The following is a 27,548-nucleotide window of genomic DNA, read 5'->3' as shown; positions in this document are numbered from 1 at the left end:
CACACAGTAGATAATCAGTCAATACTGAGGATATTATCTAATTCTAAGTGCATGTAGAACTCATAATCCTTATGCCTTACTGTCTTATACATAATTTTCAAAGCTAGAAAGAACCATAAAGATTATGTCATCTAATATGGTTTGACTCTGTGTCCCTACCCAAATCTCATCTTGAATTGTAATCCCCACATGTTGAGGGAGGGTGGCTGGTGGGAGGTGATTGGATCATAGGGACAGTTTTCCTCATGCTGTTCTCATGATAGTTATTGAGTTCTCAGGAGGTCTGATGGTTTTAAAAGTGGCACTTTCTCCTTTGCTCTGTCTCTCCTGCTGCCATGAGAAGACATGCCTTGCTTTCCCTTCACCTTCTGCCATGATTGTTAAGTTTCCTGAGGCCTCCTCACCTATGCGGAACTGTGAGTCAATTAAACCACTTTTCTTCAAAAATCCCCCTTCTCAGGTAGTATCTTTGTAAGAGTGTGAAAATGGACTAATACATCATTCAATTACTCTGATGTTGAGGATACTGAAGAACAGAGGTGAAGAGACTTGTCCATACCCATATGGATGGCAACAGAGTCTTGCCAAATTCCTTTATTACATGTCTTGTAGTAACCTCTATGTTCAACGTTTACCTTAAGACTTACATAACTTCATCTAAAACTCTAGTTATTCACACCATAATTTTAATTTATGAATATTTTTCTTAAATGCAAAGTCTGCTAGTTACAAATGAACTCCCTTGAAGTCAGGAAAAAATTAAGTGTGCTCATTTGACACATTTTACTTACATGACACTAAGTACATTTATAGTTTGTGAGATTATGATTCTTCCATTCAATTTTTAAGACTATAAATTTTAGTATCTTCGTTATTCTTTATTACTGGGCTGTTTTTGATATTGTGGTTTACATATTTTGAATATACCTGTTATCTAAGGCTAACATAAAAAATTCCCATTGAATTTTCTTAGCACTTCTGTTGAAAATCAACTGATTAAAAATGTGAAGGTTAATTTCTGGAGTCTTAGTTTTATTCACTAAATGTATATGTTTATCCTTCTGCCAGTACCACATTTTCTTGATTACTGTTGCCTTGTAGTCGACTTTGAAATGAAAACATGTGAGTTCTTCAACTTTGCTCTTCCTTTTCAAAATTGTTCTGGCTACTCTTGGTGTCTTGTATTTTCATATGGATTTTAGAGTTGGCTTGTCAATTTCTGCTTAAAAGAAGCTAGTGTTTTGGTCAAGATTCAGCTGAATCTGTAGGTAAATTTGAGTTGTATTGCCATCTTAATAATTTTAAATCTTCCAATTCATGAGCATGGAATGTTTTTTCCTTTATTTAGGAATTCTTTATTTTTTTCCAACTGTGTTTTGTAGTTTATGTATGCAGGTCTTGAACTTCTTTTAAGGTTATTTCTACTTATTTCATTCTTTTAAATTGAATTATAAACAGAATTGCTTTCTCAATTTTATTTTTTAGGTTGTTCATTTCTGGTGCAGATAAATACAACTGATTTTTGTATACTGATCTTGTATCAGCAACTTGGCTAAACTTGTTTATTGGTTCATATATATATATATACACACACACATATACATTTAAAAGTGAATTCCTTAGAAGCTTCTATATGCAAATTATATAATCTGGGAATAGATATAGTCTTACTCTTTCTTCCCAATCATATACATATTATATCTTTTCTTTTTGGCTTAATAGTTATGACTAGAACCTCTTGTCCAATGTTAAAGAGTTGTGGTGAGAGCAGACATCCTTGTATTGTTCCTGATTTGGGTGAAAACTTCAGCCTTCCATTGTAAAGTAAAATGTTACCTGTGGATTTTTAAATAGATACTCTTTATCAGAATTAGGAAATTCCCTTTTATTTCTAATGTTTATCTTTTATCGTGAATGATTATTGAATGTTTTTCAAATGTTATATTTTAACCTACTGAGATAATTGTATGGGCTTTGTCCTTTATTCTATTAATGTTGATTATTATATTATATTATATTATTGTATTAATATTGATTTTTGGATGTTAGACCAACCTTAAATTCCTAGGAGAAATCCCATTTTGTCGTGGTGTAGAAGCCTTTTTATATATTTATATATTTTTGAATTTGAGAATCCTTTTCTTTTGTTTATGATCTCATAAGTGATGTTTTTCTGTAGTTTTCTTTCTTTTCTTTTCTTATTATGCCATTGTCTGTTTTTGTTATTAGGGTAAAATGCCTCATAGAATCAGTTGGAAAGTATTTTATTCATGTCTACTTCTTGGAAAAGTTTGTGAAGGATTGGTATTAATTCTTTAAATGTTTGGTACCATTTACCAGTGAAGCCACTGGGCCTGAGCTTTTATTTTGAGAAGTTTTGACATGACTAATTCAATCTCTTTATTCTAATTGGTCTATTCAGATTTTCTATTTATTTTTGAGTCACTTTTTGCTGGTCATATCTTCCCAGGAATTTGCCTATTCCACGTTGGTTATCTAATTTATTGGCATACTGTTGTTCATAGTATTCCCATATATATCTCTATCTTTAAGGTTATTAGTGATATCCCTTCTTTTATTTCTGATTTTAGTAATTTAAGTTTTTATCTTTTTCCTTGATCACTCTAGCTAAACATTTTGTCAATTTTGTTGATATTTTCTTTTCTTTTCTTTTTCATTTTTAAGACAGAGTCTCACTCTGTTGCCAAGGCTGGAGTGCAGTGGCATGATCTCGGGTCACTGCAACCTCCGCCTCCTGGGTTCAAGCGATTCTTCTGCCTCAGCCTTCCGAGTTGCTGGGATTATTATAGGCACCCACCACCATGCCCGGCTAATTTTTGTATTTTTAGTAGAGACAGGGTTTCACCGTGTTGGCCAGGCGGGTCTCGAACTCCTGACCTCAAGTGATCCACCTGCCTCGGCCTCTCAAAGTGCTGGGATTATAGGCATGAGCCACCGTGCCCACCCTGATATTTAAAAAAAAAAAAAATTTGTTTTGGTTTTATTAATCTTCTCTCTTATTTTCTGTTTTCTGTTTCATTTGTTTGCACTCAAATCTTTATTGTTTCTTTCTGCTTATTTGAGGTTTGTTCTTTTTTAGTACTTAAGGTGGATATTTAAATTATGGATTTGAGATGCTTTTTGTTTTTAATAAAGGTATATGTTTTTAATATATGTATCTTGCAGCTATAAATTTTACTGTAAGCCCTGCATTAGCTGCATTCCATAAGTTTTGGTATGTTGTGTTTGTTTTCATTTATATAAAGGATTTTGTAATTTCTCTTGTGATTTCTTCTTTGATCCTTTGGATATTCAAGAGTGTGCGATTTAATTTCCACATATTTGTGAATTTGCCAAAATTTCTTGCATTACTGACTTCTAATTTATCCCGACTTTGGACAGATAACATTTTAAGTATGATCTAAATAATTTTAAATTTATTTAGACTTGTTTTATGGCCTAACATATGGCCTAGCCTGGAGAATGTTTCCATGTGTGCTTGAGAAGAATGACTACTCTGCTATCGTTAGGCGGATTCTTCTATAGATGTCTGTTAGACCTGCTTGGTTCATAGTGTTGTTAAAGTTTCTGTTTCCTTTTTGATATTAAGCCTAGTTCTTCTGTCCAATATTGAAAATGAGGCATTAAGTGGTCTCCAACTATGATTGTTGAATTATCTCTTTCTCCCTTGCATTCTCTCGGTTTTTGCTTCACGTATTTTAGGGATCTATTAGGTGCATATATATTAACAATTATTATCTGTTCCTAATATGAAATTCACAGAATTCTACAAAACTGTAGGTTTTATTGCTCATTAGGAACGTAACTTGGCCTCCTTTTCCTCATCTTTAAAATGGTGAAAATAGTACCATGATGGGTGTAGTATGAGGAATAAAAATGCTTAGTAAATAGTAGGCACTCGATAAATAAGGTTTTTTTTTTTTCTCTTGTCTTTCAGAGATTGTTTTCTCATTGAGATTGCATTGTACCAGATTTGGTATTCCTTAGGGGATATGTTTATAATCTCTAATCATTGATACTCTTCCTATTAGGCTGAACAGAAGAAAATACTGCATTTAGCTCCTCAGCCAGACTGTGGGATGATGGAGTAATACTGCCATAGAATCCTTGGAAGACAGACTCCCTTTGATGTCTGTTGGTCTTTTCTGCTTTAGAATATAGGACAGGGACTGTCTAGATTATCTGCCATGAGGCAGTTATCAGTTACTGATTACCCCTTGATGATATTATGTCAAAGATTTTATTATCTTTTCGTCTTGGCTGTGGCAAATATAAGGCACAAAAAATGGAAGAAAAAATAGGCTTCAAACAGCTTGTTATTTAAAAATAACTACTTATTAACAGGTTAATTTATATTAATTCAATTGAGTTATTTTTCTGAAAACAGATTTTCTTTTGTATAGATGGGACATAATTCTCTAGATCGCTCAGAGGAGTAGGTGTTTCCTAGAAAGTCCGAATTTACGAGTTAATCTCTCCCACATAACTTAAATATCTCTTATTCTAATTTAAGTTTTTAAAGCTTATATTCTATCTTGCACTTGAAAAGTAGCTCCTAAGTCTCCTTGCTCTAATCTTAGTGATAATTGTAATTGAGAATGCCAATGATGGTGAAATGGTATTAGCCGAATGTTATCGTAGATTTGCCTCTTTCCTTTCTTCACACATTGGTGATCTCTAAAGGGGATCGTACAGCAGGAGGAGATATGGTCACCTTGAATTGTGAGACTTGCTTCATGAAAAATGAATGGGAAGAAGCCAGGGAATCATTGATTGGCAAGGGTAGGAAGTGGAATTGTAGGAATTTTTTTTTAATTTGAAGACATTAAGTCTAAAACTTAGTAATTTTTCAGTAATTAATTTTCTACATTTTTTTAAAAATAGAAAAATAGTTTTCTTTGTGGAATTCTGTTCATATATCATGTCTAGAGACAGGAACCAATGGATTGATATTTATCTACAGTGACATATTACATGCAGTTCCCTGGCATTCTCTTTCTGTTTTGAGATTTTTAGTTCTATCTAGTAATTACTGATGGAAAAATAATGATTACATAAAAAAATCTACAGGAATAGAAAAGAAGAAAAAGACCAGTACCCAAATCTTAAGAGCAGTGGAACTTAGATGAGCTCTGTATGATTTTACTTTACAATTTCTACTTTTTTGTATTTTTAGTTATTCTTTGAAAAGTATGCTTTACTGAGTATTTGTAATTTAAAAAATGAGTTTGCATCTTATCTAAATAAAGATCAAATGGATAGATCAGGTACCCTGGTCAGTCTGTTCCTTCAACCTATTTTTACCTAGTCAAACACCATGCTGATCATCTTAGGTATCATGATCTGTAATGCTTTCAAGCATAAAACAGATACTAGAATTAAGATATAAAACATTATTTTTGTCAATATTTATTTTTAAACAATCTCTGGAACAAAAGAAATTTAAAAACAAAAGGCTTAAAATGTATTAATACCTCAATGTTAATAATTTAATATTTTTCCCAAGTGATTGCACAATGCTTAAATACAATTAAACAAAAAAGATGCAATAAAGTATAATCCCGCAACATTATCCCATAATCTGATTTTAGTAAATACTACATTTTTAAGCATTTTATGCTCTGTTTTTTTAAATATAGTCACTACTATATGTACTTGCTTTTATGTTACATAAGCTTTTAATATATAACTTAATCTCTGAGATGTTATTTGGTTGAGAGGCCTCAGTTGATTAAACATAGATTTTCTTATTATAAAATCAGAAATAATAGTACTTGCTTGTAATAAGCAGAAAGGTTAACATTCATAAGATTCATAATCTTTGAGCAGTTACGTATACACAAAATAATTACTGTAATTAATCTTAGATGATAGTCCCTGGTTTGAGAAAAAGTTTGGTTTGACATTTAGTAATTAAGCCTTATTGCATGATACTTCCTTGACTCAGCAAAGCCACATATAATATAAATCGAGTGTAGAGGACTTTGGTTTTTAAATGTTAAAAATATAATTGGAGCAGATAGGTACCTAAAATATGCTCTTATAATAGGAATTAAAAGCCATTTAGTAAGTCCACATTCATTTCCTATTTGATTGCTAAATATTTAAGAGTTTTTCAGTTATGGCCTGTCTCACAGAGGAAGTGTGATTATCTAAATATGTACTTTTTTTTTTTTAATAAAGGAATTGCTTGCTCAACTCAGTGCTTTCTGTAAAACATTGCAAAATTGTGCGCATCTGCAAGTTAAAACCATGACATATAGCAGGCTAAAATTGAACAGAATTTGATTGCAGACCTGAAGCTGATTTTCTCAGTTTTGCTACCAAAAACATATCTTGCTGGAGTATGCTCAAGATTTTTTGAACAGTCCATGAAAGGTGACAGGGATGTTAATCTCCACTTCAGCCCGGGCAACTTCACTTAAGTCCTTGGCATTCAGAATCAGGAGATAAGCAGGCTTTTGTCCTGCTCCTGGGCTCACCACCACACTCAGAACTACACCTGTTTATCAGAAGTAAATTAGGTAATATTGAGTTTTTAAAAGCCCAAGCTATAGATTAAATGTCATTGAAATAATATAGGAGGTATTACATTGACAAATATAGAAAACCATATGACCTGACTTCTTTTTCTGACTCTTGTACCACCTGGCAAGAGACCACCTAAAGAGGTCTTTTAAACTCTTTATGTACCCTACCTACACTGTAAGCTCTAAGAAGGGAGAGTCTTGTCTGTCTTGCTCACTGCTATATCTCAATATTCTATGACAATGACTACAGCATAGTAGGTACTCATTAAATACTCACTGAATAAATGGGTCTGTTCTTATCTGTAACATAAAAATATAGCACCTGCTGTACATACTGTAAAAACTGTGATGATCAAATGAAAAGTGTGTATTAAAAGACTTTGAAAGCAGTAAGATATATCATATGTATGGTTTCTAAGATCGATCTGGAAGCTGACTTCCTTCAAACAAAATGAGAACAAATCTTTTACAGCTTCGACTGGATATATAAAATCATTTAGTGTGAAATGGCTCCACAATCCTTTATCTCATTTCTCTTAGTTTTCCATATTTTAATCCCATAGAGTGTAATCTATCTCCCTGTCCCAGCTGAGAAGCAGTTAACTAACACTGCTGATTTGTAATTTGAGTTGCTGTGTCTGAGTTGCTGGTGTGGCTCTGGGTCTTTTTCAAGCCCTAGCTTACCGAAAGAACAAATGAAAACTATTCACAGACCTGCCTTCTCATTCTCTTGTATCTGCTATAATACTTAGCTTCCCTTCTTAGAATTGCTATTTTTTTAGAAATATGTCTTCGTCAGGGAAGGCAAAAACCTGGAATTCATGTTGCCATTTTTTCTTCCTTCTCTCCCTCATCTAGAGCAGACATTGATGCTCCATCGTGACACCAAATGGTGCTTTGACATTTTTTTCTACTGGTAATCAACAAGACCTGATCAAAAGATGAAAATTCTTTTCAAATAGTTTTAATTCTTCAGTACTGCTCTATTTATAGTATTAAGGATCATTTTTGAGTATTACGGAATAATCAACCTTACTCCTTTCCTGATGAACTAACATACAGAACTGCAGTAAGAAGAGTATTCAGACACAACAATTGCTTTCATTACCATCATCTTCTTCCAAGGCATCTGGGTGAGAAACAAAGATGGGTTCTGATGGGTATGAATCAGGCTCTTGCCAAACCCAAGTTTCTTTAGTTTTGACATTCAGCTTACAGAGCTGTTTGTGAGAAAGAAAAATCAATCAAGCAATCAGTCAATATGCTTTACTTGACTAGCATATACTCAAAGCACTGTTCAAATATTAGTAAGAAGGATTAATTACCCTATCTGGAACAAAGTGATTCAAGCCAAGTCCATACGCATATGTGTAAGGTTTCCCACAATACTTCTGATAATTGATTTGAGGAAACTCAAATGCTACGAAATAGAGCACATGCTTAGGAAAACTCTTAATCTCTTTGAAAGAAACATTTGTTCACTCCCGCGTGAAGTTTTCTCTAGATCATCTCACCTTGGCGAGGCCCTGAAAAGAGAACTTCAGGCTCCAGCCAGATAGTCTCGTCACTGCACAGAATTGCAGTGGCAGTTGTATTGGGGAGCGTGACTAAATTCTTGCCTGTGTCAGCCTAGGAGAGAAGATAACAGAAACCTCAGTGAGCAGGAAAGAATTCAAACAGCCAAAAATGCAGAGTTCTTAAGTCTTGGCTCCCAAGTTCTTTTTTAGGTCAACATGCAGGGAGGAACTGCAGGAAGCTATAGATGAGGGACCCTGGGATGCGACTGGGCAAGCTATCTGTGCCTGTGTCAGTCACTGGCTATGTATCACTGGGAAAGTCACATAACCTCTTAGGCCATCAATTTTCTCTTCAAGAAAATGAGACCATCCTCGAAGAAAATTTAGGGCTCCAAAGAAAGGCCTCTGAAAAACAAAAAAACAAAAACCAAACAAAAATCTCAAAACCAATAATAATAATAATTAATGTTTTTCTGCAGAACAACAAAGACTTCGACTGCCTGAGGGATGAAAGAATGTATATTTCTTTCACACGTAGAATATGTTTTGATTTTGCTTGAAAAAAAAAATCCTTACAGTTATGTTGACAAAAAGAAAAAAAAACCACTGGACCATATGTTTCCTAAGATCTCTTGTCACACACACATGATTTTTCTGATTATTTTATGAAATACCATGAGATTTTTCTAACATATCTACTTATTAATAATTTCATCAAATACTTGATTACATATTTTATTCTAGACTCTATTCTTGGCATTCAGGATGTTTTGGAGAGTGAAGTCCCTGTCCTCATGAAGCCTACATTCTAGTTCAAGGAGATATACAGTAAATATAATTAATAAATTTTATAATATACCACAAATGTGGGGGAAAAATAGAATAGAGGAAAGAAGATCAGAAACGTGAAGGGTAAGCGGTTAAAATTTGAATAGATGGTTAGGGTAGGTCTCTTTGAACAGGTGGCAGAGGAGACAAAACTCTTAGAAGATGAGAGAATTAGCAATGCAGATATCTGGGAAGAGTGTTCAAGCTAAGAGAACAAATTGTGCAAAGGCCTGAGGGAGGAGGATGCTGAGTGTGTTTGAGGAGCATCAAAGAGTCCAGTGTGGATTCTATCAACTGAGCTAGGGGAGAGAACAAGAAAGGAAGGTGGGGAGGTCACGAGCCAGGCTGTACAAAGCCTTGTAGGTCATTATGAGGACTTGATCTTTCTCTGTGAGTGAGTGATGGGAAGCCATTGGAGGGTTTTCAGCACAGGAGTGAGATGCTATGATTTATTTTTAGGGTAGCCTTGTTAGTAGGGAGGATCCAAGAGTGGAATCAGGGAAACCAGTTTGTCTTGTAGTAGTCTAGTTGAAAGAAAACAATGGTTCACACTAGGCCAGTAGCATTGCAGTCAGTGAGAAGTGGAAGAAGTGGAGGACAGAGTCAAGAAGATTTCCTGTTAAATAGGATATGGGACAAGGAAGAGGCATGAAAGTAAGAGAGGCATCAAGCATAACACCAAGGTGTTTGACCTGTACAATGTTGATGTCACAACAAAGATAGGAACTACAGGTGGAGTAAATTTTTGGTGGGGGAAGATGAGAAGTTCAAGTCTTGTCTTATTAGACTTGAGATGTCTATTGGGCATCCAAATGCAGATGTGGAGCTGGCACTAGCAGGTAAGAACCTTGAGTTTAAGAGAAAGCTAAAAATGTAAATGAATAAGGCATGAATATTTAACAACGAGTGAGTGTATAAATGGAAGATAGGGGAACCAAGGCCCTCCAACAAGACGAGGAATGAGAAGGTAGCTGGTTGGGGCAAAAATGTCAAGAGAAGGATTTTGTAAGAGCCTGACAAAAATGATCCATTGAAAAGGGTAGGAGAGTGGTGATCTAGGAAAGACGGGGAGAATTGGGAGAGTGATTTCCCTGAGAATGTGAAGGAGGATGAAAGAGATCAGCTCTGGATAGGAAGATGGATAATTCAGTATATGAGTACAGATGCTGGTGGGTGGGTAGATGTGCTGGCAAGTCTATGGTTCCTTTCTGATTTCTTTCATTTGTTTCAGAGAAAAAGGAAACATAGCCATCAGCTGCATCTGAGTGTGGAGGCGGGAAGTGGGAGGTGGTAAAAGTTTAAAGAGAGGAGGGTGTGGAATATTTAACTAGCAAAGTGAGAGAGTAAGTGAAGCCGGGAAATGTAGCAGAAAGATTTGTGGTCATGCATCTAAAATGGGACCAATTAACATGATTGTGTGTTGTCTGCACTTAGTTCAGCCTCAGAGGTATAAGCATGGAGGGGGTGGAGAGCTGAATTTAACTAGGGTTGTGATTTTGACAAATGACTTTGATAAGGTAAGAAAGAGGCAAGGGAAAGGAAGGTCTACATGAGAAAGTGATTGTAATTATTGACTGTAAAGCTTAAATTGAGTGAGGAGAGAAGGTAAATCCTCAACGTAGTGAGAGAGAGTGAGAAAGTACTGTGTTCAATGGATTGGAAGTTCCTGGTGGAAATTGCAGTAGGCAAGTGATGTTGAAAGATAAAAGGTCAGAGTGGGTCATGCATGAAATAGATTATGGAAGGAGTATAGTCTTAAGTAGTGGCAAAGTCGAGGGCATGAGGGATATATATATATATATATATATACACACACACATACACACACACACACATACATCACTTGGCTATATGATTAGATAAAATGAGATGAAAACTTAGGGAATTTTAAGGGTGAATAGAGGGAACAATGATCTGAAAGCAGCAAAGAAGAAGGACCTCTACCCCAACTCCAGGCCAAGTGGTAAAAGGGCTGTACCCTGTACAGAGGAGAAACTGATTCCCCTGGAAATTACTGTTGGGGAGACCAGTGTCCTTAGGGGAGAGAGCCAGATTTTGGTTAAAAAAGGAAGTTGAAGGCAACATTCTAAGAAGAGAAGACAGGAGATTTTTTCTGGTGATGGACTAAGAATTAAAAGTAAATAGTGGAAGATTTTCAGAATAGGGAAAGGATGGGAGGTGGGAGCCAATAGAAGAGAAGATTCTGCAAGATTTTGTGAAATAAGGGACTCGAGGTACTTAGTGGTGACGCTGGGAAGAAGCGAGGGGTGTGCACATGTATGCATATTTATGTACATGCATACAATAAGTACAAATGTCTATGTCTATGTTTAATATATTATTTATATGGTTTCAAGTTGAATTTTTTACTTTGTTCTATTTTGCTTATTTTCATTGTTAAATTAGATTTCCTGTTTGTTTGTTTGTTTCTTGAGATGGAGTCTTGTTCTGTTTTGTTTGTTTGTTTGTTGAGATGGGGTCTTGTTCTTTTCCTCAGGCTGGACTGCAATGGCATGTAGCTCACTGTAACTTTGAACTCCTGGACTCAAGCAATCCTCCTGCCTCAGTCTTCCAAGTAGCTGGGACCTAAGCCCTTTCTATTTTTCTCTTCATTGCCAAACTTTTAAGAGTGTGCACGCAGTAACTGCTTTCCAGATACTCAACTGCTTACCTTAAGAGCCCTGAAGCCTGACTTCTGTCTCTCTCACTCTATTCCCTTAGAGATCACCAAACCTAGTGCTTTATTCTTAGTCTTCACCCTTTTCAACTTGTCTATGGCAATGGGCACCGTATAACCCTCACCTGCACTCATCTTTGTGACATTACTCTCTCTTAGTGGGAACTAGGGCTTTCTGGTGGCTCTTGTTTCTTTTTCTGGCTTCTCTTGTTTCTACCATTTTCTACACGTGTTTATTTTCTGGAGCTACTGTGCTTGGCTGTCTTCTCTCTCTGTATTCTCTGGCTCTCAAATTCTTTATTTTTTAAATAAGCAAATTTTAAATGTTTCTTTTGGAAAACCTATTCTAAAATATGATTTCCCCCCCTGCCTGCAGTCTCATCTCTCTATTCTTACAAATTTCATTATCATTTCAATACCATTAATTATGGGCTTTTCTTTTGTGTAAAAACCTTCACTGTCTTTCCATTACCAGTTCAATAAAGTGCAAATTTCTTAGCCTGGCCTTAAAGCCTTCTAAGAGTACAACGTACTTTTATAACTTTTTATTCCATTTACTTTACTACTTTTGCCTATGTTTCAACCAATTATAATAGCCAATTCTCTCTGCGTATCTCCCTCTCCACCTATCTGTCTTTCCTCAAACTGCTCTTTCTGTCTTCAGTTGTTCTGCCTCAATCCCATCTCCACGTGCCATATTACTGCCCATTGCAAATAACTATGTTCCATGAATCTCCCCTACATTATCATCTGACTAGCTATTAACAAATCAATTTATCCCTCCTGAGAGTACTACTCCTGTGCTGACATGCATGGCTATTCCTGATTCGGCTTCTTTCTCTCTGATACACTAGGTAATGGGCTCCATGAGAACTAGAAGTGTATTTTATGTACCCACTGCAACAAATAGTATGATGCCTGCTTTAGTGGCTACTCAATAACTATTAGAAGAAAGGGGACGGATTAGATGATGTTAGACATTTTTTTATGATTATTACAGTTCCCTATTCTATAATTGGGTAATATTTCTTCAGGCAGTGATAACCATACAGTTAGAAAAATCCTTCTTTTTTCTTTATTTTGCAATGTGAATATTTAAGTTAAGTGATCCTCTTTTATTTCCTTAAAGATGATTGTGATTTTTACCATTATTAGCAAAGTAAGAGTTTACTGAAATTAACTGACTCATCCATTTGGTGAGTATTTTGGGAACGCTCAACTACATGTCAGTGATATGCTTCTTAAGGGGAAAGCAAAAATCCTTAAGGTACCCAGATTGATCTCTCTCCATGATCTTTCTTTGGAGCTCCAGATCCATGTACAGCAGCTGCCTATGGAATGCTTTGCTAAGATTGCTAGTGGGTACTTTCAAATTACATCTATAAAGTAAAATTTATTCTTTTTTCTACAAGCTAGCTCCTGTTACTTCTATTTATTTATTTATTTATTTATTTATGATGGAGTTTCACTCTTGTTGCCCAGGCTGGAGTGCAATGGCATGATCTCGGCTCACTGCAACCTCTGCCTCCTGGGTTCAAGCGATTCTCTTGCTTCAGCCTCCTGAGTAGCTGGGATTACAGGCATGCACCACCATGCCCAGCTAATTTTGTGTTTTTAGTAAAGATGAGGTTTCTCCATGTTGGTAAGGCTGGTCTTGAACTCCCAACCTCGGGTGATGCACCCGCCTCGGCCTCCCAAACTGCTGGGATTACAGGCGTGAGCCACTGCGCCTGGCCCAGCTCCTCTTACTTCTATGTTTTCAGTTCAGTGAATTATACCATCATTCACTCAACTGCTCAGGGTGGAAATCTTGAAGGCATCCTGAACTCCTTCCTTTCCCTTACCCCTCACATGTAATTAGATACCAACTGCTGTTGATTTTGCTGCCTAAATATTTCTCAGCTTTGCATCTCCATCTCTCAGTCACCATTTTCTTAACTCAACTACTTATTCCCTTTTATTTGCCTCATTGCATTAATCCTGTAATAGGGCTTCTAGCCTCTGCTCTAGACTCTCCACTTTCCAGTCTATCTTCCATGATGCTGCCAGAGTAAACTTTCTGAATCACAGATCTAATCATGTCCTAAAATACACTTAAAATACACATTGAAAATACTTAAATGGCTCCCTATATTTATATAACACTCAAAGGCTTATATAGCCCATTACAATATTGCTCCAACCTATCTTTCCAGTCTCTCTGCCCAAAACCAATCTCCCCTACACCCCTAAATAAACCAACCTCAGCAACTACTTCATATTTATAGATGAAATCTTGCATTTTTAACTCCTCCTTGCCTTTATAGACGCCCTTTTGCCTGTCTGTAACACTCAACCTCAACCTTCTCCCTCTTTCTCATTCTTCATAGAGCTTACAAACTTGCTTAAGAGCAGTGGTGTTTGGTTCTAAATTGAGTTTATTTTCTACTACACCATATCTAAGCCTTTGGTACAAAGTTTTACATTCCATGTAGCTGTTTTAATAACCCCTTTTGTGCAACCAGGGAGCAAATAGATATAAAAGAAAGCATATATTCACATACCTATATGTGAGAATTATATTTTATTGATTTTGACTGGTATTTCCATCACACTACAAATTCTAGATGTTACTCTGGTTATTCTAAAAAGACAGTCTCTAAATGCAGGGAAGAAAAAGTAGAAATAAAGAGATGACTGTCTATTGTTAGTAATGATTTTTAACCTCTAGTGATATTTTTCAGAAGATTTATAGAAAACCAAAATAATGAACTGGTTTCCCTACAAGAGTACTTTTTGATGCATCATCTCTCCAGAACTTCCAATTATTTAAACTATTTATATTATTGATAAAGTATCATAGGAATCAGTGGATCTGCACTATTCACCGAGGAAGTATATTTTAAAGACAATTTTGTAAATACAAGAACGGCAGATTTAGAATTAAAAAACCTGGTTCTTATCCTGGCTCTGCTGCAGTTGCTTTTGCTAAGTCACAGTACTATTCTGAGCTTTAGTTTCATTTGTAAAATGAAGGAAGTTTAATTAGTCTATTTTTAAAGCTCCTTCTAGCTCGCAAATTTCAAGACTTTATGTATAAACATGAGGCAGGAGGACAATTCCTGAGAGAGATGAAACATTCTGTTTGAAATCTACAGAGAAGCAGGTTACCTTGTCAATATTCAAAGGAAGTACATATCTCCTAACTTCAGGTTGGGGAGCCTTTCTGGCATTTTTTTTCACCTCTTCCCAGTTCTCACGTAAATTGGCTAAATATAAGTAATTATAAACAAACTCAAATCTGCAAAAATAAAAAGTCAAACATGAGCACAGGCAATTACAAATAATTTTAGAGAGATGATTCATGCCTTTTTAAGCACAAGTGCCTGCCTGTTCTTTATTCCACAACCCAGAAACTGCTATTGAGCCAGGTGTATTAGAGCCATTTCCTCCTGCCCACACAGGATGAAAATAAAGCAACCTGCTTAATGGATTTGTTTAAGTAACAGCAGCCTTGAGATACTTTCTGTTCTGACTTCCTGTCACCATTCTGTTTGTGTCCTTAGGGGCTGTTGTCTTTTTAGTGATTTGGCTAGTCTGAAAAACACATGTCTTTTTCTCCCTTCCCAGAGAGGATGGGGCTCAAGTTTCCCCAGTGATTTTGTCAAGTTTAAGTTCACCTCTCAGGTCACAGAGTCTTTTGTTTTCAGGTGGGGTTCGTGGACCCGATTAGTTTTCAATCATTAATCATAGTTTTGATGTTCAGATTACCTAAACTCCCTACTGCTTTTCCAATTACATTTTTGACCCTCACATAACTCTTGCTATTTTAGATGTGATTCAGATTGAGTGCAGCATCTCTGTAAAAACCCCGTAATTTCCAGGAACAATGGGAGGTGTCACATTTATCCAGTGTCCTTTCTTACCCTTTCCAGCAGCAGAGATCCACAATCAGAAACCCATTGTCTTCATAGGTGTTGATGTGATGGAAGAGGTTGAAAGGAGAAGTCCTGTATTTATTATTGAGGTACTTTTTCCTTTTTTTGTCAGCAATATGAAGCCAAACCTTGAAAAATGAGGAAAATATTTTGATGCATTTTAAAAGGAAAAAAGTGTACATTATTAAACACATCTTCTTCAGAATCACAAACTTGACAAATATATCTAAGACTTACCCCCATGGTTTCATTGGACTCAAAACAATCCATGTAGTTGGCTCCCCAAAGACTCCATGAAGAAAGGAACTTGAACAGGTTAATTTTGACTGGTGTCTCCACAAAAACGATATAGTTGGGAGTCAGACCAAAACTGTTCAGAAACACAAACGGGCTTGTGAATGAAAGGGCTGATTCTCAAGCCACAGACAAATTTGTATATATGTGGTATGCTCAGTTACAAGAATCAACAGTGCCTACATGAAATTAATTATGTTTAAATTTAGTTTTCTGCAAAAAAATATTGTGATCAGGATTGGTATCAAAGGTAGGCAAAGCAAATCTTTAAACTTGAGTTTTCCTGAAGATTCATAGCAGGCCTTCAAGTTACCTATGAACGTAAGATGGCTTGAATCGGTCACTGCAGGGGAATTGTACAACGATCTCTGACTTGCTTATTGGATCTTCCTTGTCTGAAATAAAGTGGTTTTAAAAGGCTTTGGAAGAGCCTCTTATTTTTTTTTAATACAAAGCATTTAGAACAGCTTATACAGGCAAAGAAACACATTTTGATTGTTTTAGAGGGGTTATTTTCATTTTCTCCATCATTTGCACTTCTTAGTGAAATTTCATGTGAAGCTGCAAAATCACCCAGGAAAATCCAAATAGCAGCAGATTTGGAAACGTGCACTCAAATAGGGTTGTGGCAAGAGGAGTGTAGTGGAGTCACATCTTGCAATAGCTGGAGGTGAGTTTTAAGTCAGGGGAGTAGGGAAGAAACCTCAGAATGGTCAAAATGCCTTTTGCAACATCTTAAGATGCCCAAAGGATATAGTTTAGGTGGGTTTGTGTCAATAGCCCTGTACAGTAATTCTTATGCACATTAAAATTTACTCACTAGTAAGTGAATGGTCCTCAAACTTTAGTGTGCATCAGAATCACATAAAGAGCTTCTTAAAATACTGATTGCAGGCTCCACTCCCAAAATTTCTCATTCAGTCTGCCCAGGACAAGGCTCAAGATTTGTATTTCTAACAGTTTCCTAGGTGATGGTCTTGGCCCAAGGACTACACTTTGAGAACTGTACTAAATAATACTAAACAAAAATCTGTATACATTCAAATAATTCCATCATCAAGGTGGTGAACAATGAACCTGGCAATAAATGAAGAATGAATGGAGAATTCTAGGGTACACTCTTTTTGCTGTAGTTCTTTTTCTATAGTACTTCTATGAGATAACAGATTTGTTTGTAGTTTTGGGAATTAAGCGCAACATATTTAGTACACTCTCATATATGTATGTATGCTATTATGCACACATACATGCTTATTTAATTTAATTTTGCCTAGCACATGAATAAGTGCTCAATAAATGTTTGCTAAGTTTGAATCCTAATTGTATAGGATCAAATCCATATATATATATATGTACTACATTTTTAATATTCTAGAAGAGAACTTGGACACTTGCTTTCTATATTTTCAAGTTGTCAGCCTTTGATATGATGCCCTTGGGCATTAGGCCCCTTATAGGGTAGGGATGAGGGCAGTACTTCTGAAGTCTGAGAGTAATTTAACTATGCACAAAATGCTATTCTGATATTCTTATCTTTCTCACAATACAGTAACTTTCTCACAATATAGACACTTATTTTCAGAAGAGGACAGATTGGTAAACTCACCTGCTTGCAGTGGTGGGATCTTTACAATGTTGTAGGCAATTGAAAAATTTTTTCCAAAGCAATTACCAATATTGTAAACGGTTCCATCATTTTCAATGTGGGGGTGAGCAGTGGCCCCATTGACAGAGACATAGTTGCAAAGATCAACCTACGGAAGTAAAGTGAATGTCCTCCAGTTGAGAGAAGGAAGATACATTATACCTTTGTCCCTAGGTCTGAGGTCACCACTACCCCTTGAACTCTCATCCTACGTGCACTTCTCTTTCTTCCCATCTCTCTGGATTCTACTCTCTTTCACCTTGAGTTCCCACCTTCATGCAGAACATAATGCCCCCTCATGTGTCTGAATCTGGAGTTACCTGTGACATCTCTTTATTTGATGTATACCATACAGGGCTCTGGTTAGTTACTTTTCTTTTAGCATATGCAGATTGACCTCAAACCATAAGTTTGAGTCCTCAGACCTCTTTATACTCTTATTATTGTATTAGATTTAATTGTATAAGATTGCTAACATTTAATAATTGTTGATTTCCAAAAATGTCAATTTTGTATGGTACTATGTAAATACCAACTATGTGTCTTGCACATGGTACTGTATGAGTTTGGAACTGAAAGGGACTTCAAGCTTCATCTAGTATAGAAAGTCTTAATTTAAATAGACTTTAGGAGAACCATGGATCTCTTTTAATTAAATATAAACATTTCTGGCAAAAGCATACAGCATTTAATTCAATTTTATGTCTCATAAGAAGTTTAGAACTACAAATGTAACACAAATCTCTCAGTTTGCAGAAGGATAAATTGGGGTTCCAGAGAGATCAAGTGTCTTGTTTAAGGATAAAGAGCTGGATGAATCAGCACTAGATTTCCACCTGGGACCTACTTGGTAAAGATTTATTGAATGAATAATTACTGGAATATATATTTATCTAACCAAAATTATTTCCAATTAATTAGGGAGTTTTTTTAAAGCATAGGACATTTTAGCACCCTTATTTAAATAATAGGCAAGATATTCATTTATTCAGTCAATCATTTATCAAATACTCTGAGCTTTCACTATGTGCCAGGCACTGTATCATGGCTCAGGAAAGAGAAGATCTTTGCTTTCAAGAACTTCATTCTAGACCCGTGCTGTTCTATTAATACAGGACCACTAATTTTTAGATAGAACTTCAAATTCAGCTCCTCAGTCACATTAGCCACATTTCAAGTGCTTAATAACACCAGGATAGCACAGTTATAGAGCATTTCCATTATTGCAGAAAGTTCTATTGGACAGCACTGCATTAGACCAATAAGCCGGCGTAAAGCACTGTGAGTGTGCAATGGCATCGTAGAGAAGCGCCATCTAGCCCAGACTGAGGGATGAGGCAGTTTTCCTGAGAAACATGACTCTAACTAATGTTTGAAAGGTGCGAGGAGTTAGCCAAGTGGAGCAGGATGACAGCGTATTCCAGGGAGTGGGAATCCTAATGTAAATGCATAGACTTGTGAAATAATGTGTGCTGTCTGGCCATTACTAGTCATTTAACCTGGCTGCCATGAAGGGCATGCGTAGAGGAGGCGAAATAAGAGTGGGCCAGCCACAAAGACCTTCACTTGGACTTTATTTGGGAAGTTATGGATTCCCTAGGTGGAGTAATACTTTCATATTTATATTTTTAAAAATTGCTACTGCTGCCTTAAATAAATTGTATTTAAGGGAATCAGGCTGGAGGCAAAGGCACTGGTTAATAACAGTAAACAATCAAAAATTTCACATTTTAAAAATTACATTTTACAGTGCTAGTAACAGTGGAACCTGACTCCTAATAAAGTCTATTCTGCAGCCATACCATAGCTTCTATATTTCTAATTAAAATATCATGTAATTGTAATACAGATTCCCTATCAAAGTCAAATGAATGATTCAGAAACTCAGCTTTTGTTCTTCTCTAAAGGAGCTACACACACACTTGTACATGGTTACACACACACAACATAAACAAGAAAGAGCTATGGGGAGTGTATGTTAAGACGTAGTAAATAGTCTGTTGAGAATTATAGATCAGCTTGTGCTATTGAGACTCAATGTTGAGACTATTTTTTTTCTTCTTATTTTTACCAGTACTGCATTTGTGGTTCTGGCCTTTAGTTTCACCTCTTGGTCTCCCAGCTATACTGTATCTCTTTTACCTTCCCATACAGCCCACACATGGCTCCCCAAATAAACATCTGAAAATATAGCCCTACTCATACTACTTCTTTGAGCAAAAACTTTCAGTAGCTTCCCATTAGGTAAACAACATATTCCAAATGTTTAGCCAATTATTCAAGCTTTTAATTTCATCCTACCCTGTGTCTCAATATTCCCCTTGATATTAACTACTCTAGGCAACTAGTTCTCAACTGGGAGTGTTATTGCCCCCTAGGGGAAGATACGGAAATGTCAGGAGCGTTTTGGGTCTGTATAATGATTGAAAACATGACTGGTGTTTAGTGGATGAGGCCAGGGATGCCAAACCTCTCCCATGTATGGGACGTCTCCATGATGATGAGTCACCCCCTGCCTAATGTCATACTAATACCTCCACTGAGAAATGCTGCAAGTCTAGTCCAAGGAGATTATTCTCCAGTTTTCATGAACACCTTCTACCTCCATGCTTTTGATCACTTTACCCCCTCCATCTAGCATATCCTTTCTCTAAATTCACTGAAGTCATCCCTCTCTTCTAACTTCCAGCCCAAAGCCTTTCCCTTTAATCCTTCTTTCACCTGTCCCACCTTGCATTGCCAACTACTTCCAGAAGCAATTCCTTTCGTATTTATGCTTTCTTAAAATATTTTCCTTCTTAAAAGACTCATCATATTCTTTGTCCTATTACAGTTACATAATTGATTTCTCCACCTAGACATTAAGTCACCTGAAGACAAGAACAATGCCTTGTAAATAGGTATATCTTAGTAAATATTGGTTCAAAATGTGTATCTAAGGACTGCTGCATTGAGATTCCCTAAGTTGTCCGTAAAATTTGTCACTTCCAAATATTGCTGAAATTTTGTTCTATGCTATTTCATTCAAGATATAGCTTTATTTCTAATAAGAAGTATCTATAAGAAGGGGCAAATTAGTGCAACATACTTGCCTAGAACCATAAATAGCATGATTTTCAGTATCAGTAGCTATAATTTTTTGAGCACCCAGTATTTACCAGGTTCATGCTAGCTTATAAAAGCTATGAAAGGCAGGGACCATGTTACCCTACTCATTGATCTATCCCTTGCATCTAGCATAAATTCTGAATATGGAAAGCACTCAATAAATATTTGTGTCATGAATGAATGAATGAATATGTTAGGCATTTTATATGGGTTTTCTCCAATCCATGTAAGTGTTTAAAATTTTAGAGATGAAGAAACAATGTTTGTCCTATGTCAAATAGCTAGTCATTGTTGACAATGCTAGGATTTGAAACTTAATCTGGCTCTCATGTTCTTTTCACCAAATTACACCAATTGCAGGAAAGCATCATAGAGGCAATCAGTGCAGTCCATTTGGAGCTTGGAATGGTCATTCTGTGTGTCCTCATCAAGTCAGAATCATATATTCGCAGCATGAATAATTTATGTTGAAATAATTTTAAGTTCCAAATTCTAAATTCCTGAACATCACCTAGCACTGTGTCCCACCTGCTTAATTGTCTCCAAGGTCTCTGGATTAATCTTTGTAATAAAGTTGGTCTCTGTGCAAGCGTAGTAATCTTCCCCCACTGGGTAGACATTAACAAGGGCATTGTCAGTAACCTCTACTCCTCGAAAGTAAGAAAAAAACCTGTAGAAACAAATGAATTTTTCAGTCCAGTAATTTTCAAGCCATGAGAGAAGAAGGGCTAATATAAAATGTCTTGAGTAACATTCAGTTTGGGTTCAGTAACCTGGAAAATATATTCTTGCAGGGATCTGGGAAAGCACAGGTGCCAAATTCTGTTATGACGATCCTTTTCTCAGTCATTGCCCGTACGTAAGCATCAGTGCGGATGAACCTGAAGGACATTGAAACATAGGGAAGGGTATAGACAGGAGCAATCCGTATAGCCCATGTGGAGCTTAGAATGGCCATTCTATGTGTCCTCATCAAGTCACAATCATAAATGTACAACATGAAGAATAAAGGGTTTTATTAGCTCACTTTCTTGGGGTGACCAAGCAGGGCAGACACAATGTCCCTTGAGTTTACGTTTTTATCTTTTAAACCTCACAGATGAGGAAATTGAGGTTCAGAGGAGTTAAGTGATTGGCATATGTGGCCAAGCTGGGTTAGAATCCTAGTTGGCCAGAGCAGGACAACATGAACTTTCTATATCACACCATTGCAGCCCTGGGGGAAGTTCACATAGAGCCCCCACCCCCATCACCTATAACCTATCAACCTAAACTTACTGGGAAAATTCCAGACATGGTGTGCTGATTTATATTCTTCTCAATCTCCCTCTGTTACTTTTATGTTTTTCTTCAATTTTAACATTTATTTTGTTTTAAAAATTAAGTATTCTTGAATTTCATCTCTTGCCTAGACAGGTCTGCTAAACCATATCTTAGAGTAGACAGCATACTTTGCCCAGGATTTCTGATATGGAGAGCCAGTTAAAATCTGATTTTGTACTTTTATTTGATTAATTAATTAATTAATTAATTTGAGATGGAGTCTTGCTCTGTTGACGAGGCTGGAGTGCAGTGGCGCAATCTTGGCTCACTGCAACCTCCGCCTCCTGGGTTCAAGCTATACTCTTGCCTCAGCCTCCCAGGTAGCTGGGACTACAGGCATGTACCACCACGCCCGGCTAATTTTTCTGTATTTTTAGTAGAGACGGGGTTTCACCATGCTAGCCAGGCTGGTCTTGAACTCTTGACCTCAAGTGATCTGGCCACCTTGGCCTCCCAAAGTGCTGGGATTACAGACGTGAGCCACCCACGCCCGGTCGCACTTTTATGAAGAAGAAAGAGTACCCTGCTCTGTCGAAGGTATAGGAAGCTTTATCTGAACTCCACAGTAAGCTCTCATGGCTACATTTCTGCTTGACATCATCTGTTTCTCTTCTATTATCGTGCAAGTTGTCCTGCTTCAAGTCCCCTTTCACTGTTTCTTTACAGGTCTTTTCAAAATGCCTGAAATCTGTGGTGATCAACAAAGCCACTAATAGGCTTGAACACGAAAGCAGAAGACAAAGTATTTGTTAATACTTCATTAATGGGGGTTTCCTGGAATGATGATTTAGGGCTTCAAGACTTTTTAGCAATAATCTCTTGTTTTCAGAAAACTTCTCTTTCTGGTATCACTATGACATGTTTCATCCTTCACTACTTTGTGGCAGCCCCCGACCCCTTTCCCAGTGGCCTTTCCAATTTTATAAAAAGAAAAAGGAATCAAGATGGCCAATGGTTTAATAATAATAACAACAAGCATCACAATAGCTATTATTATGAAGTGCTTTGTGTGTGCTAGACACTGCGCTCTCATTTAATGCTTGTAATGAATGTATAAGGTAGATTCTATTATTTCTCCCATTTTACTAATTATAAAACCAAGAATTGGAGGTCAACATCTTGCCAAGGTTACCCTCCTAGGCAAGTCATGTCTGTTGAATACAGGGTTTAAAGCCACTCATGTTGGACCCCAAAGCCCTAGGCTTTAGCTTCTCCTTTATTCCATGATAATGTTCCCTCATATCCATGCAGACACACTGGCCCAGGTACATTGTGAGAAGAAAGTGGGTGTATAGGTTGCCTCCTGAGTTCAGAGGTTAAAACTCACATGGGAGGAGGAGTCAAGCTAGGCCCTACTTTGGGGAGGAGGAGTGGCATGGAGTGCTGCTTTACCTTCTGTGGTATGTGACATGTCCTTCTTTAAAGTCAAACTTGTGCAGGAGGGCTTGCCCATCAAACAGGTGGTAAAATGGCTCAGATCCAACTTCAAAGAGTCCTGGCCCACATCGAAGGAGACTGCCGGTGAGCCAGAGGGGGATCCTGCCTGTGATGAAGGGGAGACAGAACATTGCTTCTTATCCCTGCCTTGGGCTAGGCTTGTCCTTGGTAAGGCAGAGTATATCAGCAGCCTGATTGGGCAGCTTCTTCCTCATAGAGCTGGCAGTGATTTTCATTTCCAGCCCTCGCGCTGGACAGCACTTAGAAAATGTCTGCTGACTTGACTCACCTTCACTAGGAGATCACACCTTGGGAAACGTGGAGATGCCCCAGAGTGTGGATAAAGGGTTGGAAGGAGTGAGGGAGAAGCATCTTGAGAGGACTGGGACTCTCCACCTAATAGATTTCCCCAAACACCAATCCATTTGCCTTTTGCCATCTCATTTTTAAGAAGATTTTCAAATTTCTTGATATATTTTAGTGGAGTGAGGAGTAGAAGGATGGATTAAGAGCGAGAATAAATGTATTTTAAAAAGATGTGTCTATAGAAAAAAAACTATTTAAATGAAAAAACAGGAATCCTGGCTCTTTAAAGTCTAGAGCTATATCCCTCTGTGAGTGTGAGCTACTGCTTGGATGAAAGTCAATCTGCTGTAGCAGAAAGTCCACAGGGTTGGATGTCAGGGACCTGACTTCTGGTTTAGGATCAGCTCACATGTCATCTCTGGACCTCAGTGTTCTCATCTGCAAAATGTGGGGTACCCAAGATAGTCCTTAAGGCCTCTCAGCTTTCACAGTTAGGTTTGTCCCTAAAAACCCAGGTAGGGCCGGGCACGGTGGCTCGCGCTTGTAATCCCAGCACTTTGGGAGGCCTAGGCGGGCGGATCACGAGGTCAGGAGATCGAGACCACGGCGAAACCCCGTCTCTACTAAAAATACGAAAAATTAGCCGGGCGTGATGGCGGGCGCCTGTAGTCCCAGCTACTTGGAAAGGCTGAGGCAGGAGAATGGCGTGAACCCGGGAGGCGGAGCTTGCAGTGAGCCGAGATCATCCCACTGCACTCCAGCCTGGGCGACTGAGCGAGACTCTGTCTCAAAAAAAAAAAAAAAAAAAAAAAAAACCCAGGTAGGTTTATCCTTTGAGAAGGGCAGTGATTGACAGTGCTTCCTTGATTCCTACCAGTGAAGTTTTTCAAGCAAATGGATTATTTCCTATAACTAATAATGATACTGATAGTAATAATTACTGTCTATTGATCACTTTGTGTTGGATAGTGGGTGAATCATTCTATTTACATTACTCCACTTAATTTTCACAACATCCTCATGAGGTAAATTTTGGGTTTTTGTAGGTAAGGGAATTGAGGCTCAGAACGTTTAAGTAACTTAGAGGATTCACAGACAGTGAAATGATAGAGCTAGGTTAGCATCTACATCTGCCTCCCAGCAGAACCAACATTCCTCTAATAAAATGGGCATGAAACCCACCACCCTTTAATACTCCCAGGTGCTTGTCACTGGGCCTTCATTTATTTAGACACCAATGGAACAGACATTTATAGGAAATGTACTATGTGCCAGGCACTGAGCTAGGCACTGACAGTTTGAAGATGACAAAGGTGTAATCCTGATCCTTAGGGAATTCCAATTAGGTAGCATTTTTCTGCATTAGAGAAATAAAGTAAAGGCGAATGAAAGAAAATGGGTTCTTGCTATAAAAAGCCCAAACCACCTGATCCCTCTCCCTGTGACCCACAGGGGGAGTCTGCCCTGAGAGACGCCAAGGAATAGGAAGCCAGAGAAGAGAGACTGACATAAAAGAGGATGGCTTCAAGATGGGCGAGACCAACCTGTTACATGAGCTGTGAGCGGCGAGGACAGTTCCTCCACAGTTTCAAACAGTTTCTTGTAACCACCAGCAGGATGCTCAACCCTGAAATGGTGGAAGAATAAGGAAGAAGCCCATGTTGATGCTCAAAGTCCGCAGAGATAGAGGCAGAGCTGCAGGAGAGAAGGCACTCTAGGGCTGGCTCAAAGCCTGTCCACTCCTGCCAGTCTAGTCTCAGCTGGGTGGGGGTGGGGGTAGGGGGAGAAGCGGGGGTGAGGGCGGGAGGAGCACGTGAGGCTGGGGGTGGGGAAGACTACTCAGGTATGGAAGGGGGTCCCAGATCACTGCTCTGATGTCAAGAGACATGACCTCTCTTTTAATATCAATGGTTACAGTGAACTTAATCCTGTCCTCTGCAGTTTTTCCTTACTTCGGAAGACAAATCAATCAATCCTACTGCCATCAGTTCACTTCCTGAAATTTGTTCCTAAACAGGGTCCTTCCCACAGTATTCTCCCACCCTATCAACATGCTCAGCTCACTGCATCATTGATTTTCTTGCCTCAAGGAGAGACTCATTTATCTCCTTCCTAGGGGTTGAGAGATGACAGCTTTTTGGGTCAGGTACTTCATCTTTCATTATTCACTCATATTATACCATAATTTTTTCCCCATCATCTCATTTCTCTACCAATCCCCAAGACCTACAGTACTTTTTCATCATAGTCAGACCAGGAGATTCAGGTTCTATATTTTTGTTTACTTTCTACATCCTCTGTTCAGTTTCATGTTGTAACTTCAAAGAGTGGAATCTCTGACCAGACTCAATTATAATAATTACCTTTTACTAAACAATTACTATGTCCTACATACCATAAAAAGAACTTTGCATGGCATTAGCTCTTTTAAATCTCACAGTAACATAATGGAGTAAAAGCTATTGTGACATCTTTCTATATACAGGAAAAGCTAGACTTAAAAAGTTAGGTAATTTGTCCAAAGTCACACACTAGGAAATGACTGGGCAAGGAGTGGAGCCCAAGTCTGTCTGAAATCCCCATACTCAAGACTGCTTCCAAACCCCGGGCTAAGTCACACAAACCCCCCATAATTTGGACCTGAATTCTAGCTAGTTGCTTTAATACATAAGCAGGAAAAAATTTCCCCACCAAAATTCAAGGGTCTTTCCTAAACAGGTCATTAATCAATGCCTTCTCTTCAGGAGCCCTTGAAATAGCACATTTATCATGAATCCATGAAGGTGTTTTTAAAAAGTCTCCCAGAGATACTTACTGGATAGACATTTTCTTCCAGTTCAGGATCCAGAGTTCTGGCACCAACTGCAGAATGAAGAAGCAAGTTCTCAGCCAGGGGCCTTTTTATGCCTTCTAAATCCCTTAAAAGGAGTTATGGCTTCGGGAGCCCTTCCCCACCCCTTCAGCTGAGGGAGGGGGAACAGAAGTTGCTTTCAGCTCTCAGATCCCCCTGATGCTTGAGCTTTATTTGGGCTTGCTGTTCCCATAACAGTTGTTTGGCTGTTTTCCAGAGACCTCAATCCTTCCCAAGGAGAATGAGAACAGATTAGAAAGAAAGGAGCTAGGTGGGAGTGGCCAGCGTCAGGCCTGAGCTGATCCCAGTCACCCCACTGGACCTTGGCACCATTCTCTGGGGCCCACCTCCCCCTAATACCTCTGTGCCTTCATTCTCACCCTCATTCATTAACTCACTTATTTTTAAAAATATCTATTACATACCACCTATGAACCAGACAGAGATGGGTATTGTCCCTGTCCCTGTCTTCACAGATCTTATAACTCTGTAAGAGTTATAGTAAACAAACTATTCAACCATGTTTGATTAGTGCTAAGATTGGAGAAGTATAAAATGTTATGGAAGCACATTGTGCACCTCTAACCCTCTCTAGCAACCTTATTGATACCATTCAGTGCCAATATTCTTCCAACCACGTTGAGGACTTTTGATTTGCTGAGAATGAAATTCTGCATATCTTTGCTTGTCACTAATGCCTGTCTGCTCTCTGCCTCACCTTCTTGTCCATTGGTATATGTTTGGCACTCTGAGAGTATACAGCATTAATTCATTCATATCTCCAATACTCTTTCATTAAGTCTCAGTTGCTTGCCAGCACAGACAAGGTACTGCCCAAAGAAGTCCTTGGAAAACAGGCAAGATATATACTATACCAGTTAACAACCTTAACATTTTTTTTGAGAAACTCATTAACAATTTTAAATTTAGTGTGCAGTTACGGCTACTTACCCTAGGGGTCTTCTTCAACAAAACTGTATAACAATTAATCCAAGTGCTTCCCAAGATTTACAACAGTAGCTTCATTTCCTTACAGTGAGGGCATAGGCATGTGATGGGCTCCACCCATTAGGGACAGTGGTAGAAGTCCTAGT

At 37.8% G+C, this 27,548-nt stretch overlaps 1 protein-coding gene across 2 annotated transcripts; it reads right to left on the bottom strand.

The window, feature by feature from the left end:
* Positions 1-5,414: 5,414 nt before the first annotated feature.
* On the bottom strand, positions 5,415-26,522 carry RPE65 (retinoid isomerohydrolase RPE65). Of its 2 annotated transcripts, XM_003807877.3 has the most exons (14): positions 26,419-26,522; positions 25,148-25,230; positions 23,253-23,403; positions 21,311-21,418; positions 21,066-21,207; positions 17,391-17,538; positions 16,098-16,179; positions 15,728-15,860; positions 15,479-15,618; positions 14,724-14,853; positions 8,066-8,180; positions 7,877-7,971; positions 7,660-7,771; positions 5,415-6,523 (listed from the first exon to the last, which is right to left on the bottom strand). In XM_003807877.3, exons 1-14 carry the CDS (start codon positions 26,427-26,429, stop codon positions 6,372-6,374), a joined length of 1,602 nt encoding a protein of 533 aa, XP_003807925.1. In that variant the 5' UTR covers positions 26,430-26,522; the 3' UTR covers positions 5,415-6,371. The 2 variants fall into 2 exon arrangements, with proteins under 2 accessions (XP_003807925.1, XP_034823168.1); XM_034967277.1 differs by lacking the exon at positions 21,311-21,418.
* Between the last annotated feature and the right edge of the window lie 1,026 nt (positions 26,523-27,548).

This window comes from Pan paniscus, chromosome 1 (assembly GCF_029289425.2).
Source record: "Pan paniscus chromosome 1, NHGRI_mPanPan1-v2.0_pri, whole genome shotgun sequence".
NCBI classification, from domain to species: Eukaryota; Metazoa; Chordata; class Mammalia; order Primates; family Hominidae; genus Pan; species Pan paniscus.
This window is presented reverse-complemented; position numbering and strand designations above follow the sequence as displayed.

What these genes read in the sequence shown, in the direction of transcription:
- RPE65 (XM_003807877.3), bottom strand. An exon ending in TGCAAGAATATATTTTCCAG is followed by an intron (nt 21,208 to 21,310) that starts GTTACTGAACCC and finishes TTGTTTCTACAG; the next exon opens with GTTTTTTTCTTACTTTCGAG. An exon ending in ATCACTTTGTTCCAGATAGG is followed by an intron (nt 7,772 to 7,876) that starts GTAATTAATCCT and finishes TCTCACAAACAG; the next exon opens with CTCTGTAAGCTGAATGTCAA.